The sequence below is a fragment of the Pseudophryne corroboree genome, chromosome 11, assembly GCF_028390025.1.
Source record: "Pseudophryne corroboree isolate aPseCor3 chromosome 11, aPseCor3.hap2, whole genome shotgun sequence".
NCBI classification, from domain to species: domain Eukaryota; kingdom Metazoa; phylum Chordata; class Amphibia; order Anura; family Myobatrachidae; genus Pseudophryne; species Pseudophryne corroboree.
In genome coordinates this window covers 127549397-127569640 of record NC_086454.1, presented here as the reverse complement: position 1 = coordinate 127569640, position 20244 = coordinate 127549397, and the positions used below count along the sequence as shown (strand labels likewise).

Here is a 20244-nt window from a genome sequence, read left to right as displayed (position 1 = left end):
AGCAATTCTGCTATGCTAAAATACACTCCCAGAGGGTGGCGGCTTTGTGTTTGCATTTCTGCTAAAAGTAGCTAGCGAGTGAACAACTCGGAATGGCCAACTATGTTTGGCCTATCCTGAGATGTCAAACCCCAACTCCATGGAGATGCAGAAAGCATAGCTTAACATTCCTTTAAGAATGTCTAAAGTTTACTCATGCAACTCAACTGTAGAGCAGAAGTGCTGATGAAGTAGTCAGGGACTTCTCCATGGTAACGTGATTTGTGAATTACACAAACATAGGCATGCCATGTTGTTTGGCAAACACTTCTTTTTATTGTTTGAATAGAACACAATGTCGAATATAATGTTTTAAGTGTGTGGGGGTTTTTTTTATATTATTTTCTTTAATATATATATTTAAAAAAAGTGTCTCTTTTGCACCATTTATCAACATAATACAGAATGACCTTTGAAGAGTGGATTCCTTTTTTATTTTGGAATGTTAAGTTTACATTTTTAATATTATTTCATGGGCCAAATACGATGTACCTTTTTCATTTTTTGTATGGTTGTAATAAAACCTACTTTGCTATACTTTGAAAATAACTCAGACTTATAAATGTTTTATATTTTATATGTACATTTTTATTTCCCTAAATAAATAGGGCATATATGAGCTGGTTGGTTGTAACTTTAATGCTGTTCTTTGTAAACAGATTATTTTTTATGCACTGACATGCATACCTATTGTGTGTGCTTACGTACGCAAGGGTGATATTACGCATGCGCACATGTGTACTATACACAACCAATAGGAATGTCATTATTGTGTAGTGTTTATAATCCATAAAGTTGTATTAATAATTTAAATATCCAAATATTCAAATTGCATATCAGCCATCTTAGCAGAAATCATATGTTATAAACAGCAGACATTAATGTGAAGACACCACTGCCATCCTGAGAGCTGCTGCATTCACAGTGCAAGAGCTGCGAATCCTCACAGCAGTTATGGACACGAGGCTGGTTGACAAATACCCCTATATCTATAATGCGGTGAAGCGGGCTGCATACAGGGAGGTCCACATATGGCTCCGCATTCACTGGGCGTCCAGATGCACAGTGAGATGGTGGTCCAATCTCCGTAGGCGAAATACACAGTCATAAGTACACAGTCATAAGAACATGGCATGTTGAAGGAATGTTTGCATAGAAGTGTGTGTGTGTGTGTGTGTGTGTGTGTGTGTGTGTGTGTGTGTGTGTGTGTGTGTGTGTGTGTTCTGTGTATTGAATGTGGAGATACTGTATTTGTAAAGTTAATATTTGTAATGTTAAATGTACAGTGTATCGAAATTATTCACAGTTCTTCACTTTTTCCACATTTTGTTATGTTACAGCCTTATTCCAAAAGGGAATAATTTATTTTTTTCCCTCAAAATTCGACACACAATACCAAATAATGATAATGTGAAAAAAGTTTTTCTGTGATTTCTGCAAATTTATTAAAAAGACAAAACTAAGAAATCACATGTACATAAGTATTCACAGCCTTTGCCATGAACTCAAATTTGAGCTCAGGTGCATCCTGTTTCCACTGATCATCCTTGAGATGTTCCTACGGCTTAATTGGAGTCCACCTGTGGTAAATTCAGTTGATTGGACATGATTTGGAAAGGCACACACCTGTCTATATAAGGTCCCACACTTGACAGTGCATGTCTGAGCACAAACCATGCATGAAGTCAAAGGAATTGTCTGTAGACCTCCGAGACAGGATTGTCTCGAGGCACAAATCTGGTGAAAGGTACAGTAAAATATCTGCTGCTTTGAAGGTCCCAATGAGCACAGTGGCCTCCATAATCCATAAATGGAAGAAGTTTGGATCCACCAGGACTCTTCCTAGAGCTGGCCGGCCGTCTAAACTGAGCAATCGGGGGAGAAGCACCCTAGTCAGGGAGGTGGCCAAGAACCCAATGGTCACTTGTCAGAGCTACAGCATTCCTCTGTGGAGAGAAGGGAACCTTCCAGAAGGACAACCATCTCTGCAGAAATACACCAATCAGGCCTGTTTGGTAGAGTGGCCAGATGGAAGCCACTCCTTAGTAAAAAGCACATGGAAGCCCACCTGGAGTTTGCCAAAATGCACCTGAAGGACTCTCAGACCATGAAAAACAAAATTCTCTGGTCTGATGATACAAAGATTGAACTCTTTGGCATGAATGCCAGGCATCATGTTTGGAGGAAACCAGGCACCACTCATCACCAGGCCAATACCATCCCTACAGTGAAGCATGGTGGTGGCAGCAGCATTCTGTGGGGATATTTTTCAGCAGCAGCAACTGGGAGACTAGTCAGGATAGAGGGAAAGATGAATGCAGCAATGTACAGACACATTCTGGATGAAAACCTGCTACAGAGCACTCTTGACTGCGACGATGGTTCATCTTTCAGCAGGACAACGACCCTAAGCACACAGCCAAGATATCAAAGGAGTGGATTTAGGACAACTCTGTGAATGTCCTTGACTGGCTCAGCCAGAGCCCAGACTTGAATCCGATTGAACATCTCTGGAGAGATCTAAAAATGGCTGTGCACCAGAGCTTCCCATCCTACCTGATGGAGCTTGAGAGGCGCTGTAAAGAGGAATGGGCAAAACTGCCCAAAGATAGGTGTGCCAAGCATGTGGCATTATATTCAAAAAGACTTGAGGCTGTAATTGCTGCCAAAGGTGCATCAACAAAGTATTAAGCATAGGCTTTGAATACTTATGTACATGTGATTTCTTAGTTTTTTATTTGTAATACATTTGCAAAAATCTCAAAAACTTTTTTAAAGTTATCATTATATGCTATTGTGTGTACAATTTTGAAGGAAAAAATTTATTTATTCCAGTTTGGAATAAGACTGTAACATAACAAAATGTAAAAAAAGTGAAGCGCTGTGAATACTTTCCACAACAAAGTTTTGATTACAACGAAAACAAAATAATAAATAAAAAAAGTTGACGTGTAACTATTACGTTAATGTGTAATTGGAACCTTTTTATCCCACCTCTGTTAGGACATGCGCAGCGACAATGCCAGAAGCAGATATGCCATGTGTCGGGCAGACCACCAGCCACACAACAAAGGACACCCTCTGCCTCTCCTTCACAACCTTCCTCTCTCTCCTTCTGAAGCCTGCTCTCCCCTCTCAATACCAACCCCCCTCTGCCTCTCTTCCTGAAGCCCCCTCTCCCTCTCAATACCAACCTCCCTCGGCCTCTCCTTCTGAAGCCTCCTCTCCCTCTCAATACCAACCCCCCTCTGCCTCTCCTTATGAAGCCCCCTCTCAATACCAGCCCTCCAGCCCTCCTCTCCCTCTCAATACCAACCCCCCTCTACCTCTCTTTCTGAAGCCCCCTTGCCCTCTCAATACTAACCCCCTCTGCCTCTCCTTCTGAAGCCACTCTCTCTCTCTCTCTCTCTCTCTCTCTCAATACCAACCCCCCTCTGCCTCTCTTCCTGAAGCCCCCTCTCCCTCTCAATATCAACCCCCCTCTGCCTCTCTTTCTGAAGCCCCCTTGCCCTCTCAATACCAACCCCCTCTGCCTCTCCTTCTGAAACCACCTCTCCCTCTCAAAACAAACCCCCCCCCTCTCCTTCTCCTTCTGAAGTCCCCTGTCTCTCTCAAAACCAAACCCCCTCTGCCTCTCCTTCTGAAGCCCCCTCTACCTATCAATACCAACCCCCCTCTGCTTCTCCTTCTAAAGCCCCCTCTCCCTCTCAATACCAACCCCCCTCTGCCTTTACTACTGAAGACCCCTCTCCCTATCTGTACCAACCCCCCTCTGCCTTTACTACTGAAGACCCCTCTCCCTATCTGTACCAACCCCCTTCAGCCTTTGCTGCTGAAGAACCCTCACAATCTACTGGCCAATCCCCCTCAACTTCTCATTCCCAAGGCAACTCTAACTCTGGGGAGGAAGCAGAAGAAGGACCATCCCAAAGTGCTGAAAGTAAGTGCTTACACATGCATTTACAATTATATTTAGGATTCCTAGTGTTAGGTATGCAATGTGTGGTGATTAGTGGTGTTTGCCATTGAAAGTTAAAAAAAAAATGATTATAATTAATTTGTTGATGACAATGCCAGGCCTGGAAAAAACAAACAAATAAACAAACACTTGGAATGTAAAACGAGTGAAGGTGGATGCAAGGTTAAATGAAACCATGCCAAAGGAAGGTATTTTTTTATTTATTTTCAACACCATGCAAGAGAAGTAAATCCAATTTTTTAACAAAAAACATTGATTTTAGCCATAATTAATTGAAAAAAATTAAACCAAAAATTGTAACATGTTTTGTAAAATAAAAACATATTCATGTATATTGTACTTGTAAATTGAACCTGTTGCTATTTTTTTTACAAGCTTATAATCCCCTTTTCTTCTGCTCTGTCTCATAGATGTTCCAACAGAGAGAGATGCCCTCATTCCCAAATCTCTAAGAAATATGGAGGGCTATCTGAGGGGGCTATTGACCGAAGTGTTTTATTTACAGAATTTATTTTAAAGTTACATTGGGGGTTTTTTTTCTATTGTTTGCATTACATTTCGTTTGGAATGTTGGTATACAAAACAAAAGTAAATGTTTAAAAAAACAACATTTGTGGAGTTTTTATTTAAAAAGAACTAGCTACATGTCTAGCTATCTATATTTCTATTTATCTCTTTCTATCTATTTATATGTTTGGAAACATTTATGGTCCTTAAACAGTCTTCACATCAAAGCAGTTGGTTTTGCTTGATGTGGTATTTTTTTAATGACATTTAATTACATTAAGCAATGAAGTCATTAATCAAATTACTTTATGTTAGATAACTTTATTGTTTAATTAGGTCACATTCAGTGTTTTGGCCAGGGTGGGAACTACTGTGTGTTAGAAAACATTGACGTACTAATTTTTTCTGGTAATCGCAAAAATTGCGAACAGAAAACAATTTTATTGCAAAAATTGCGTACACAATGTTCACATCGCAGATTTTGCAATTGAGTCAAGGCATCCCTTTTTTACATTTTTTGCTATTCTTGTATATTTTGCATTTGGGCGTGTTTTCGCATTGTAAGCAAAATTTGTTAATGAGCGCAATTTTTACAATTTTGCAGTTCTTACAATCCTTACTGAATCGGGTCCTTAGACAATAATCTATACCATGCTTCAGAGGCACTATAAAAGAGGAGGGGGCCTGTGCAGTCTCTGATTGGGCCCCCTTCTCTCTGGCGGCACAGTAGACTCTGGCAACATGGCACCCATGCTGCATTCCTGGGGACCTCTCTATTGTGCATGCGCAAATCACCAGAAAATAGCTGCAGTAGCCATTTTCAGAGTAATTTTTGCAGCTGTGTAGCTAGTGCCAGGCCAAAGGAGAGGTAAGTATAATTAAATGGGTGCAGGGTGTGTGGTGTGTTGGACCCAGGGGCCCGTGTGCACCGCACACCTTGCACCCATTATAGATACGCCAGTGGCATGCATGGACGCACTGAATTGAATATCTTTAATTCAAGATCACAAGATTATGTGACCTAGAATATATCATCCAGGCAAACACCTACAATATATCACCTCCTGGCAATTGCTCAGATCTCCATGGTCTTAAAACACATACTTGTAAACAAAATAAACATAAAGAACAGTCCTCATTTGGTCCATTATATGGGGGCCTTCTTATAATAATCCTCTTATCCATGGGCCCGTTAGTCAAGGAGGCCCCACGCTTCATACCTTTAACCTTTTACAGGTATGCCACTGGATAAGTTTTTTTTTATTAAAGTGGTTGATTACATTGGGTGTAATAAAACTTCTCATATCACACTTAATATTAGATCCCAAAGTTTTAACTCATTTATACCAGTCTCCAAGACTTGGAATAGTCTTATGTTTAGGGGCTTCTTTTATTGCTTTGCATACTCTACAATAGGCAGTCTGCCAATTAATGCCTGCAAAAGGATGAAGTCTGGACCTCCAGTGAAAATATTGCTGATAGGCTTTGTCATCACTGTCCAATTTTAAAATATATGTAGCCAGTTCCTGGGCTGTGGGGAAGTCATCTACATGAATAAAAGAGTCTTTGGGAATGAAACGTTCATAGTTTCCACGAGAGGGGCCCATAACAACTGGTACAATGCCATTTGCAAAGGCATTGTTCCACAGTTTCTCTGTAATGTAGTCTTCATGAGCTGAGTTTTCAAAGGCTAGATAAAATTTGTACTTGGAAAGTGTTTGCTGATGTTCATTTCTAGGCAGAGGTTTATGCTGTCTTCCATATATGTCCACAGATAAATAATTCTTAAGCTGGTTATAATAGCGCACCCTCCTAGAGTTTGGGTTCCAGTTACTGACTGCCCAGGCCACCAGCTTAGTCTTTGAAGGGATTGTGAAGTTCTCTTCTTCCTTATTCTCCTCCAACCAGCCATAAGGAGAGAATATATCAGAGTCAGCCCTGTAGGACATGGTCAGATTGATGAGATTGTCCATAAACTGTAAATTTGGGCTATGAGATGGGGGCTCCAAGTTAAACCATACCCAGTACTGATTAGGTGGTCTTGGCATCTGGGGAAGTTGGTTTTGTGAGTAGCGTACTTCCCAATGATGGATAACAACCACATCAGCTGAAAAAAACAATGTTCTGTTATCTGTATAGAAGCATCCGCTACTATTAAGAAAGGATGGACATTTATTAAGGGGAAATTTATCACCAAATGGCCAAGTCCATAGCAGGATGATTTGAGTATGTTCAGCTGGTTCCCGTGTAGTTTCCACATGTTCAACTGCATCAGTAATTGCTGAGTGACTGACATTGTTATAGAGTATAAACAAAATGACTGCAAGGCATAACTGCGCAATACAAATCATAAAACATTTCTTCATAGAAAAAATACTTCCTGAATTCTCCATTTAATTAAGTAGAAATACTGGAACAGTACGGCAATTTAATTGGAGAATAAACTTTTCTCATAATTATCGTCACTGTTGGAGAAACAAAGAGAATATGAAAATGACAATGTGATAGAGCTATTTCAGCAGAGAAAATGTACTTTTAAAAAAAAGATTTTTCAATGAACGTTACACGATGATTTTATTGTTATAATTATTATTATTGATGTTGTTATTATTATTAGAGATGAGCGCCGGAAATTTTTCGGGTTTTGTGTTTTGGTTTTGGGTTCGGTTCCGCGGCCGTGTTTTGGGTTCGACCGCGTTTTGGCAAAACCTCACCGAATTTTTTTTGTCGGATTCGGGTGTGTTTTGGATTCGGGTGTTTTTTTCAAAAAACCCTAAAAAACAGCTTAAATCATAGAATTTGGGGGTCATTTTGATCCCAAAGTATTATTAACCTCAAAAACCATAATTTACACTCATTTTCAGTCTATTCTGAATACCTCACACCTCACAATATTATTTTTAGTCCTAAAATTTGCACCGAGGTCGCTGTGTGAGTAAGATAAGCGACCCTAGTGGCCGACACAAACACCGGGCCCATCTAGGAGTGGCACTGCAGTGTCACGCAGGATGTCCCTTCCAAAAAACCCTCCCCAAACAGCACATGACGCAAAGAAAAAAAGAGGCGCAATGAGGTAGCTGACTGTGTGAGTAAGATAAGCGACCCTAGTGGCCGACACAAACACCGGGCCCATCTAGGAGTGGCACTGCAGTGTCACGCAGGATGGCCCTTCCAAAAAACCCTCCCCAAACAGCACATGACGCAAAGAAAAAAAGAGGCGCAATGAGGTAGCTGACTGTGTGAGTAAGATAAGCGACCCTAGTGGCCGACACAAACACCGGGCCCATCTAGGAGTGGCACTGCAGTGTCACGCAGGATGGCCCTTCCAAAAAACCCTCCCCAAACAGCACATGACGCAAAGAAAAAAAGAGGCGCAATGAGGTAGCTGACTGTGTGAGTAAGATAAGCGACCCTAGTGGCCGACACAAACACCGGGCCCATCTAGGAGTGGCACTGCAGTGTCACGCAGGATGGCCCTTCCAAAAAACCCTCCCCAAACAGCACATGACGCAAAGAAAAAAAGAGGCGCAATGAGGTAGCTGACTGTGTGAGTAAGATAAGCGACCCTAGTGGCCGACACAAACACCGGGCCCATCTAGGAGTGGCACTGCAGTGTCACGCAGGATGGCCCTTCCAAAAAACCCTCCCCAAACAGCACATGACGCAAAGAAAAATAAAAGAAAAAAGAGGTGCAAGATGGAATTGTCCTTGGGCCCTCCCACCCACCCTTATGTTGTATAAACAGGACATGCACACTTTAACCAACCCATCATTTCAGTGACAGGGTCTGCCACACGACTGTGACTGATATGACGGGTTGGTTTGGACCCCCCAAAAAAGAAGCAATTAATCTCTCCTTGCACAAACTGGCTCTACAGAGGCAAGATGTCCACCTCATCATCATCCTCCGATATATCACCGTGTACATCCCCCTCCTCACAGATTATCAATTCGTCCCCACTGGAATCCACCATCTCAGCTCCCTGTGTACTTTGTGGAGGCAATTGCTGCTGGTCAATGTCTCCGCGGAGGAATTGATTATAATTCATTTTAATGAACATCATCTTCTCCACATTTTCTGGATGTAACCTCGTACGCCGATTGCTGACAAGGTGAGCGGCGGCACTAAACACTCTTTCAGAGTACACACTTGTGGGAGGGCAACTTAGGTAGAATAAAGCCAGTTTGTGCAAGGGCCTCCAAATTGCCTCTTTTTCCTGCCAGTATAAGTACGGACTGTGTGACGTGCCTACTTGGATGCGGTCACTCATATAATCCTCCACCATTCTTTCAATGTTGAGAGAATCATATGCAGTGACAGTAGACGACATGTCCGTAATCGTTGTCAGGTCCTTCAGTCCGGACCAGATGTCAGCATCAGCAGTCGCTCCAGACTGCCCTGCATCACCGCCAGCGGGTGGGCTCGGAATTCTGAGCCTTTTCCTCGCACCCCCAGTTGCGGGAGAATGTGAAGGAGGAGATGTTGACAGGTCGCGTTCCGCTTGACTTGACAATTTTCTCACCAGCAGGTCTTTCAACCCCAGCAGACTTGTGTCTGCCGGAAAGAGAGATCCAAGGTAGGTTTTAAATCTAGGATCGAGCACGGTGGCCAAAATGTAGTGCTCTGATTTCAACAGATTGACCACCCGTGAATCCTTGTTAAGCGAATTAAGGGCTCCATCCACAAGTCCCACATGCCTAGCGGAATCGCTCCGTGTTAGCTCCTCCTTCAATGTCTCCAGCTTCTTCTGCAAAAGCCTGATGAGGGGAATGACCTGACTCAGGCTGGCAGTGTCTGAACTGACTTCACGTGTGGCAAGTTCAAAGGGCATCAGAACCTTGCACAACGTTGAAATCATTCTCCACTGCACTTGAGACAGGTGCATTCCACCTCCTATATCGTGCTCAATTGTATAGGCTTGAATGGCCTTTTGCTGCTCCTCCAACCTCTGAAGCATATAGAGGGTTGAATTCCACCTCGTTACCACTTCTTGCTTCAGATGATGGCAGGGCAGGTTCAGTAGTTTTTGGTGGTGCTCCAGTCTTCTGTACGTGGTGCCTGTATGCCGAAAGTGTCCCGCAATTCTTCTGGCCACCGACAGCATCTCTTGCACGCCCCTGTCGTTTTTTTAAAAATTCTGCACCACCAAATTCAAGGTATGTGCAAAACATGGGACGTGCTGGAATTTGCCCATATTTAATGCACACACAATATTGCTGGCGTTGTCTGATGCCACAAATCCACAGGAGAGTCCAATTGGGGTAAGCCATTCTGCGATGATCTTCCTCAGTTGCCGTAAGAGGTTTTTAGCTGTGTGCGTATTCTGGAAAGCGGTGATACAAAGCGTAGCCTGCCTAGGAAAGAGTTGGCGTTTGCGAGATGCTGCTACTGGTGCCGCCGCTGCTGTTCTTGCAGCGGGAGTCCATACATCTACCCAGTGGGCTGTCACAGTCATATAGTCCTGACCCTTCCCTGCTCCACTTGTCCACATGTCCGTGGTTAAGTGGACATTGGGTACAACTGCATTTTTTAGGACACTGGTGAGTCTTTTTCTGACGTCCGTGTACATTCTCGGTATCGCCTGCCTACAGAAGTGGAACCTAGATGGTATTTGGTAACGGGGGCACACTGCCTCAATAAATTGTCTAGTTCCCTGTGAACTAACGGTGGATACCGGACGCACGTCTAACACCAACATAGTTGTCAAGGCCTCAGTTATCCGCTTTGCAGCAGGATGACTGCTGTGATATTTCATCTTCCTCGCAAAGGACTGTTGGACAGTCAATTGCTTACTGGAAGTAGTACAAGTGGGCTTACGACTTCCCCTCTGGGATGACCATCGACTCCCAGCAGCAACAACAGCAGCGCCAGCAGCAGTAGGCGTTACACGCAAGGATGCATCGGAGGAATCCCAGGCAGGAGAGGACTCGTCAGAATTGCCAGTGACATGGCCTGCAGGACTATTGGCATTCCTGGGGAAGGAGGAAATTGACACTGAGGGAGTTGGTGGGGTGGTTTGCGTGAGCTTGGTTACAAGAGGAAGGGATTTACTGGTCAGTGGACTGCTTCCGCTGTCACCCAAAGTTTTTGAACTTGTCACTGACTTATTATGAATGCGCTGCAGGTGACGTATAAGGGAGGATGTTCCGAGGTGGTTAACGTCCTTACCCCTACTTATTACAGCTTGACAAAGGGAACACACGGCTTGACAAATGTTGTCCGCATTTCTGGTGAAATACTTCCACACCGAAGAGCTGATTTTTTTGGTATTTTCACCAGGCTTGTCAACAGCCATATTCCTCCCACGGACAACAGGTGTCTCCCCGGGTGCCTGACTTAAACAAACCACCTCACCATCAGAATCCTCCTGGTAAATTTCCTCCCCAGCGCCAGCAACACCCATATCCTCCTCATCCTGGTGTACTTCAACACTGACATCTTCAATCTGACTATCAGGAACTGGACTGCGGGTGCTCCTTCCAGCACTTGCAGGGGGCGTGCAAATGGTGGAAGGCGCATGCTCTTCACGTCCAGTGTTGGGAAGGTCAGGCATCGCAACCGACACAATTGGACTCTCCTTGTGGATTTGGGATTTCGAAGAACGCACAGTTCTTTGCGATGCTTTTGCCAGCTTGAGTCTTTTCAGTTTTCTAGCGAGAGGCTGAGTGCTTCCATCCTCATGTGAAGCTGAACCACTAGCCATGAACATAGGCCAGGGCCTCAGCCGTTCCTTGCCACTCCGTGTGGTAAATGGCATATTGGCAAGTTTACGCTTCTCCTCCGACAATTTTATTTTAGGTTTTGGAATCCTTTTTTTACTGATATTTGGTGTTTTGGATTTGACATGCCCTGTACTATGACATTGGGCATCGGCCTTGGCAGACGACGTTGCTGGCATTTCATCGTCTCGGCCATGACTAGTGGCAGCAGCTTCAGCACGAGGTGGAAGTGGATCTTGATCTTACCCTAATTTTGGAACCTCAACATTTTTGTTCTCCATATTTTAATAGGCACAACTAAAAGGCACCTCAGGTAAACAATGGAGATGGATGGATACTAGTATACAATTATGGATGGACTGCCGAGTGCCGACACAGAGGTAGCTACAGCCGTGGACTATTGTACTGTACTGTGTCTGCTGCTAATATAGACTGGATGATAATGAGATGTAGTATGTATGTATAAAGAAGAAAGAAAAAAAAACCACGGGTAGGTGGTATACAATTATGGATGGACTGCCGAGTGCCGACACAGAGGTAGCTACAGCCGTGGACTACTGTACTGTGTCTGCTGCTAATATAGACTGGTTGATAAAGAGATGTAGTATGTATGTATAAAGAAGAAAGAAAAAAAAACCACGGGTAGGTGGTATACAATTATGGATGGACTGCCGAGTGCCGACACAGAGGTAGCTACAGCCGTGGACTACCGTACTGTGTCTGCTGCTAATATAGACTGGTTGATAATGAGATGTAGTATGTATAAAGAAGAAAGAAAAAAAAAAAACACGGGTAGGTGGTATACAATTATGGACGGACTGCCGAGTGCCGACACAGAGGTAGCTACAGCCGTGGACTACCGTACTGTACTGTGTCTGCTGCTAATATAGACTGGTTGATAATGAGATGTAGTATGTATAAAGAAGAAAGAAAAAAAAAACCACGGGTAGGTGGTATACAATTATGGATGGACTGCCGAGTGCCGACACAGAGGTAGCTACAGCCGTGGACTACTGTACTGTGTCTGCTGCTAATATAGACTGGTTGATAAAGAGATGTAGTATGTATGTATAAAGAAGAAAGAAAAAAAAACCACGGGTAGGTGGTATACAATTATGGACGGACTGCCGAGTGCCGACACAGAGGTAGCTACAGCCGTGGACTACCGTACTGTACTGTGTCTGCTGCTAATATAGACTGGTTGATAAAGAGATGTAGTATGTATGTATAAAGAAGAAAGAAAAAAAAACCACGGGTAGGTGGTATACAATTATGGATGGACTGCCGAGTGCCGACACAGAGGTAGCTACAGCCGTGGACTACTGTACTGTGTCTGCTGCTAATATAGACTGGTTGATAAAGAGATGTAGTATGTATGTATAAAGAAGAAAGAAAAAAAAACCACGGGTAGGTGGTATACAATTATGGACGGACTGCCGAGTGCCGACACAGAGGTAGCTACAGCCGTGGACTACTGTACTGTGTCTGCTGCTAATATAGACTGGTTGATAAAGAGATGTAGTATGTATGTATAAAGAAGAAAGAAAAAAAAACCACGGGTAGGTGGTATACAATTATGGATGGACTGCCGAGTGCCGACACAGAGGTAGCTACAGCCGTGGACTACTGTACTGTGTCTGCTGCTAATATAGACTGGTTGATAAAGAGATGTAGTATGTATGTATAAAGAAGAAAGAAAAAAAAACCACGGGTAGGTGGTATACAATTATGGACGGACTGCCGAGTGCCGACACAGAGGTAGCTACAGCCGTGGACTACCGTACTGTACTGTGTCTGCTGCTAATATAGACTGGTTGATAAAGAGATGTAGTATGTATGTATAAAGATGAAAGAAAAAAAAACCACGGGTAGGTGGTATACAATTATGGATGGACTGCCGAGTGCCGACACAGAGGTAGCTACAGCCGTGGACTACTGTACTGTGTCTGCTGCTAATATAGACTGGTTGATAAAGAGATGTAGTATGTATGTATAAAGAAGAAAGAAAAAAAAACCACGGGTAGGTGGTATACAATTATGGATGGACTGCCGAGTGCCGACACAGAGGTAGCTACAGCCGTGAACTACCGTACTGTGTCTGCTGCGACTGGATGATAAATAATGATATAAAAAATATATATATATCACTACTGCAGCCGGACAGTTATATATTATATAATGACGGACCTGCTGGACACTGTCTGTCAGCAGAATGAGTTTTTTATAGAATAAAAAAAAAAACACCACACAAGTCACACGACGAGTGTTTAACTTTTTCAGGCAATCACAATATAGTATACTACTAACTATACTGGTGGTCAGTGTGGTCAGGTCACTGGTCAGTCACACTGGCAGTGGCACTCCTGCAGCAAAAGTGTGCACTGTTTAATTTTAATAATATGTACTCCTGGCTCCTGCTATAACCTATAACTGGCACTGCTCCCCAGTCTCCCCCACAATTATAAGCTGTGTGAGCACAGTCAGATATATACATAGATGATGCAGCACACTGGGCTGAGCAGTGCACACAGATATGGTATGTGACTGAGTCACTGTGTATCGCTTTTTTCAGGCAGAGAACGGATTATATTAAATAAAACTGCACTGTCTGGTGGTCACTGTGGTCAGTCACTACTAAACTCTGCACTCTCTACAGTACTCCTAAGCTCCAGTAAATCAAGTGTCTCTGTCTCAAATCAATCTCACTCTCTCTCTTCTAATCTAAATAGAGAGGACGCCAGCCACGTCCTCTCCCTATCAATCTCAATGCACGTGTGAAAATGGCGGCGACGCGCGGCTCCTTATATAGAATCCGAGTCTCGCGAGAATCCGACAGCGTCATGATGACGTTCGGGCGCGCTCGGGTTAACCGAGCAAGGCGGGAAGATCCGAGTCGCTCGGACCCGTGAAAAAAAACATGAAGTTCGGGCGGGTTCGGATTCCGAGGAACCGAACCCGCTCATCTCTAATTATTATTACTACACAACTTTCCATACTACAGTCCATAAATTATTAAGAAGTCATTTTTAGCTATATTAAACACAACTACTTTATGACACAGCTACTTTTATCCCTGGAGAAAATGTAAAATGTGAACCTGGGAAATGTCACATTGGGCCTGATTTATGATTCTAAGTAAAGCAAAAAAGCAAGCAACTGGGCAAAACCATATTGCAGAGAGATTTAGATTTGGGTGGGTTATATTTTTTTGTGTGCAGGGTAAATACTGGCTGCTTTTGCATGTAGCCCACAAATGTTAGATAGCTTTATTTTTACACTGCAATTTAGATTTTAGTTTGAACACTCAAATCTAAATCTCTCTTCACGTTACATCTGCCCCATCTGCACTTTAACATGATTTTGATAAGTTGCTTGCATTTTTGCTTTACATACAAATATGAATTAGACTCATCTGTCCAAAATGTAAAATGTTTATAAATAGATAAATACAGTAGATTGTGACAGGAATCACATAGACCGGAGTAAAATCCAAGGTAAGGTTTGTTGTCACCACAGACAGTTTGCAGGCAATTGCAGGATTCACAGGACATGTTAGTTCTTTACAGCCAAACAATATTCAGAGAGTCTTCAAATACAGCAAACACAATTCTTCATTAGACACTAAGGTCCATGACTCCTAACAGTAACCACCTGATGGCGTATCACCTGGGCAGCTTATCCACCATCAGGAGCAAAGTTCTTTGTGTCTGAAGCCCTATTACCAGCAACTGACATGTGCCTGCAATCAGCTGCGTCTCAACAATGGCCTCAAGATATACCTGGCCTGGATTCTCTCCAGCCACAACCCAGTAGTTTTTCACCCATGTCCGATTTATACTGTCTCTGTCACTATATATACGTATATATGTATATAGTGACAGATGTAAAATGCAAAAGCCCTCACTCACTCACTTATCACTAATTCTCATACTTCCCGATATGTTAGGAAGCTGAAATGTAACAAAGGTGTTCTTAGGTGGGAAATAGGAAAACTATGTAATTAGAATTTTAATAAACCTCCTCTAAGGGTAAGAAAAGGGGGTTGACATAAAGACGTCATTACCGATGCGTGGTTTGCGTTGCGTGAATGATAACGCCCAAACGGACAATTGGATCAAAATTTGGATTGCACTCCAGTGTATAGAATTTAATAAACTACAAAAATGCTAAAACCCTCACTCACTCACTCACTCACTCACTTACTCATCACTAATTATCTTACTTCCTGATATGTTAGGAAGCTGAAATTTAAAATAGGTATTCTTCAGGTGGGAAAAAGGAAAACTACGTAATTAGAATTATAATAATCCTCCCCTAAGGGGATGAAAAGGGGGTTGACATAATGACGTTATTACCGATGAGTTGCTTGTGTTGCGTGAATGGTCTTGCCCAAATGGACAATAGGGTCAAAATTTGGATTGCACCTCCAGTGGATAGAATTTAATAAACAAAAATAGTCCTGTCACTTTTTACCATATCTGCTATGGGTGCCTCTCAGATAACGCCAAGAACCATGGATTAATATTTACTAACAATAAATCGATTCAAATTAACATCTCTATAGATTTACACATTTTTAACACTCATTTATATTTACAACTGTGAAACTCAGAAACTCCTGTGCTAATGCTAAGAACAGGTAGAACAGCTAGTAGGTAGGTAGATAGACAGACAGACAGACAGACAGATAGACAGATAGATAGAGATATTCAGATGCAGCCATGCTCATCTTGCGTCGACGCAGAATGCTGCAACACAGCATGGTGCATGGCACAGATGGCAATCACTCCTTTAGGAAATAATGGAGCGATTGCCGGCTGTGAATAGTCGTAGCCCGGCATGCCATGCAGCAAGCCGTATTGCAGCATTCCACCTCACAGCAAAGATGAGCATGGCAACAGCTATATATATATTTGAGGGGTGGTGACAGGTCAAAAAAGCTATTGCAGAAAGAGGCAATGTGGATTTTTAAATTAAATACGCAATACCCAAAAGGCTTAAATGAGTCCCTTAGCCTTAGGTGCTTTCTGTGATATAAAAAACCCCAGGTTATTTGTCATTGAAACAGTTGTAGCAAGTTGAAGTTATGCATGAATATGGTTGGTACAAATTGTAACATTCTAAGCGTGTTTATTAGGTGGGTGATTGTTTTGTACCATATAGTACTGGATATAGGTCATTGCATGACACTTATTAGTGGGAAAAAAATTTATTTAAAAATTTATTTAGATAAATCAATCTTACAACCGTAAGCTTTATATGATCCCTAGTGGAAATGACGTATGTAGCCATGGTATATTTATTTTTATGATACATAGTTCACAGTGTATTTATTGTACATGTTTTGGTATTAACAGAGTGGTTTCTATGACAACCTCTTGTTTCAGCCCCAACACGTTTGCTGGTCGGACCAAGGTGTGTGTCACTTCCTGGTGGACATGACCGGAAACCGGGCAGCGTGATTGGAGGCAGCGAGGAGGACTGGTGTGGATTAAGGTATTTAAACACTTACTTTTTGTATGTATTGTTATCCTGACGAAGGGGCTGCGACCCCGAAACTGTTGATGTTATTATGACAGCACTGCATTTAAAGCACTTTATGCACGATTGAAAGTCTCCAAGTGCCGCCTATCTTCGATGCTGCATTGCGGGCTTCAAACCCCGGGTTTGGAAGGCACGGGAGCAAGCTAATGCCAGTGGTGAGCGGGCGAGTGCCGTGTTATTCAGCCACGTAACTAGACTCGAGTTCCTGGCAGGGGAAGCGAGGATTTTTGACCACGGCACCGCGACTTCACCGTTTGTATACACGCAGGACTCTTCTTACACTGCACTGAGCAACGGCTCACTACACATGTTGTTTCACTGAAGGTGACACCAGGTGAGCACGAATTTGCAAGTTTACATTGGCTATATAAACATTTGCCAGAGGTTATCTATATCCACCAGTGTGCAGCATGGCTCATGCTAGCGGAGCCGCAGTAGAAGCTCCGACTTTCTTTCTTCAATGTGACACTAGTGATACCCTCAGCTTCTCTGAAGCAGAGGCTGAAAATATTCTGTGCAAGGAGCCGTTGTTTGACACGGAAGCTGTATTTACTAAGGAGGATATTTATAGAGATCTGTTAAAGCTGCGCAAGAAGGAAATTGATTTCTTATATCATGCGATGACGCTGTCTGACTATAACAGGGCTAAACAGATCCCAAGAGGGTTTCATGTCCACAATATGCCTACAATTGGGCGCTTTGATGCTGGATTCTGTAAAAAGTGGATCTCAGTCCTCAATAAATGCTCTATGGACTTGATGCTCATTGAGGAGTCAACCAGGGAGCACAAGAATACTGTAGAAAAAAAATCAATTTATTCAAACAGGAGCACGGCATTGTTGCGGAGGCTGTGCCTGATTGGATGAGTAAACTGGCTGAGGAAGTGGAGACGTATAAACTGAACCTTATTAAGTTTAAGAAACAAAAATGTGTTCGGGTCCAACAGGATTACGAGCAACATAAGGTATATAACTGGCTTAACAACCATCCTAATAAAAGTTCTTCGGGCCGGGCTGTACAGTTTAGGAGACGTAATCAACGTTATCATCACTCCAGTACGTCAGCAAGTGAGTTGGAGGATACTAGAATGGACAGCCCACTACCAGATCGGGACATCCCTTTAGGGGTCCGTACCAGAGCCATAATAGCGGGAAGACAGGTCTCCCGACGAGGCGAGGGGGACAAACGAGGCGGCAAGCAAGGAGCAAAGAGAAGCTCGAAGCCACCATGGGCGAGAAACAACTGATTTACAACTTATCATCTAAACCTTTATCGACATTGGAGAATAAAGTGCTGAGTAGAGGCCTTTCATTTGTCCCGACCAGTTCTTTGGACTCTTAATTGGAAAGTGGACTCTTATAAACTTACTAGGTCATTAAAATTTAAAGAGTTTTTCTGTAAGCAAGAAACAGTGCCGGTAGATACTGATGTTACTGCTTTACCCCTTAAGGTGAGAAATTATTCTAGATCCAGTTTTGAGCCCAATTCTACCAATTCGTCAATTAAAATGTTTAGTAGATTATTGGAGGACGTACCAGCTAATTGTCATGCTACTCCTTATCCTAATCTATCTAGAGAGGAGTTTGGAGCACTCAAAAATCTGGGTAAACGGGAGGATATCATAATTAGGAGTGCCGATAAGGGGGGAGCTATAGTGATCTTGGACACTGACAAATACAAATTGGAGTGTACAAGATTACTGTCTGATGCTGAGACATATAGACGGCTGTCTGCAGATCCGACAAAAAAATTTAAATCAGAATTGGATGGCCTATTGTCTCGGGCTGTTAAAGATGATATAATTTCAGAGGCAGTACGTAAAGCCTTGTTGGTTGAACACCCAGTGGTCCCTGTATTTTATGTGATCCCGAAATTACATAAGGATCCACTCAACCCCCCTGGCAGACCAATTATTTCTGCCAGGGGATCATTGTGTGAAGTCCTTTCTGTGTACTGTGACAGTTTTTTGCAACCTTGTATCCAAGACACGCCGACACATCTATTAGATACTTCAACATTACTACGTAGGCTGGCGATGCTTGAGGTTGTACCTGAGAATATCATGCTAGCTTCTATTGATGTAACTAGTCTATATACGTGTATTCCCCATGGGGCAGGTCTCCTAGCAGTGAAACATCTGATTACTAACAATCCACGGTACAAGGGCCCTGACATTGGTTTTTTTCTCGATCTACTAGAATTCACACTCACACATAACTATTTTCTATTTGAAAAAAGTTTTTTCATTCAGCGCACTGGTTGCGCGATGGAGTCGGCAGTAGCGCCGGCCTTTGCGAATTCTTATATGTGGGGAGTAGAGAGAGAATTGTTCTTTCAGGATGTAGAGGTTTCATCACGGATTTGGTTATACTTACGTTACATAGATGACATGTTGATTTTGTGGAAAGATGGGGAGCTATCATTGAAAACAATTATTGAGCAACACAATTTAACGGATAGTCCCATTAAGTTTACAATGACGATTGATTTTACCCAGATCAACTTTCTGGATGTAAACATAACAATCAAGGAGGGTAGGATCACAACAAGTATGTATTCAAAACCTACTGATAGGAATAATCTGTTACAATATGACAGTTTCCACCCTAGGTCTACAGTACAAGGCCTTCCATACTCGCAATTTTTGCGAGTGTGTCGGATTAATAGTAACTGCACAGAAAGGGACTGTCAATTGGAGCAGATGTTCCAGAAATTCCTACAAAGAGGCTACCCAGAGAGTGAACTTAAAAAGGCCAGGCTAAAAGCACTAAGTAAACCACGAGATAAACTGCTGGAACCTGGGATTAAAAAGCAGGGTAAAGGGAGATATCCCTGGGTTACACAATACAACTCTAGTAGCCCACAAATAGCCAGGAATGTTACGAAGCTCTGGCCCATTGTATCCACGGATAAAGATTTGGGCGGAGCCTATCAGTCTAAACTATTGTTCAGTTACTCCAAGAATAGAAGTATACGGGACATGGTGGTGAAGACTGACTTATCCAGGTTCAATACATCGAAAAAGCATTTCCTAACACGTAAAAATGGTTGTTACCGATGTAGTGGGTGTACAACCTGTAGCTATTTAAGCACGGGTGATACATTTCAACACCCACATACCGGGAAAAAATTCTATATACGTTATCCTTTATCCTGTGACTCTAAATTTGTAGTCTATCTGATCACCTGTCCATGTGGTATGACCTATGTGGGGAAGACAGATTGTGAATTCAAGATCAGAATGGCGCAGCATAGGTATGCCATTAGGGAGGCGTTTAAATCTGGCCACAGTGATCAGCCTGTTGCCAGACATTTTCTATCAGCTAAACATAATATGGCAACCCTGCGCTACAAAATAATTGATCAGGTCCCTGCTAGTTTGAGGGGTGGTGACAGGTCAAAAAAGCTATTGCAGAAAGAGGCAATGTGGATTTTTAAATTAAATACGCAATACC

The 20244-nt window shown here is 42.7% G+C and overlaps 1 protein-coding gene across 1 annotated transcript; it reads right to left on the bottom strand.

The window, feature by feature from the left end:
- Nucleotides 1-5862: 5862 nt before the first annotated feature.
- On the bottom strand, nucleotides 5863-6944 carry LOC134970010 (4-galactosyl-N-acetylglucosaminide 3-alpha-L-fucosyltransferase FUT6-like). Its single transcript, XM_063946127.1, has one exon. It carries the CDS (start codon nucleotides 6916-6918, stop codon nucleotides 5863-5865), a length of 1056 nt encoding a protein of 351 aa, XP_063802197.1. The 5' UTR covers nucleotides 6919-6944.
- Between the last annotated feature and the right edge of the window lie 13300 nt (nucleotides 6945-20244).

Bases quoted from the DNA above. Each gene is read 5' to 3' on its own strand.
- LOC134970010 (XM_063946127.1), bottom strand. From the start codon at position 6,918: ATGGAGAATTCAGGAAGTATTTTTTCTATGAAGAAATGTTTTATGATT.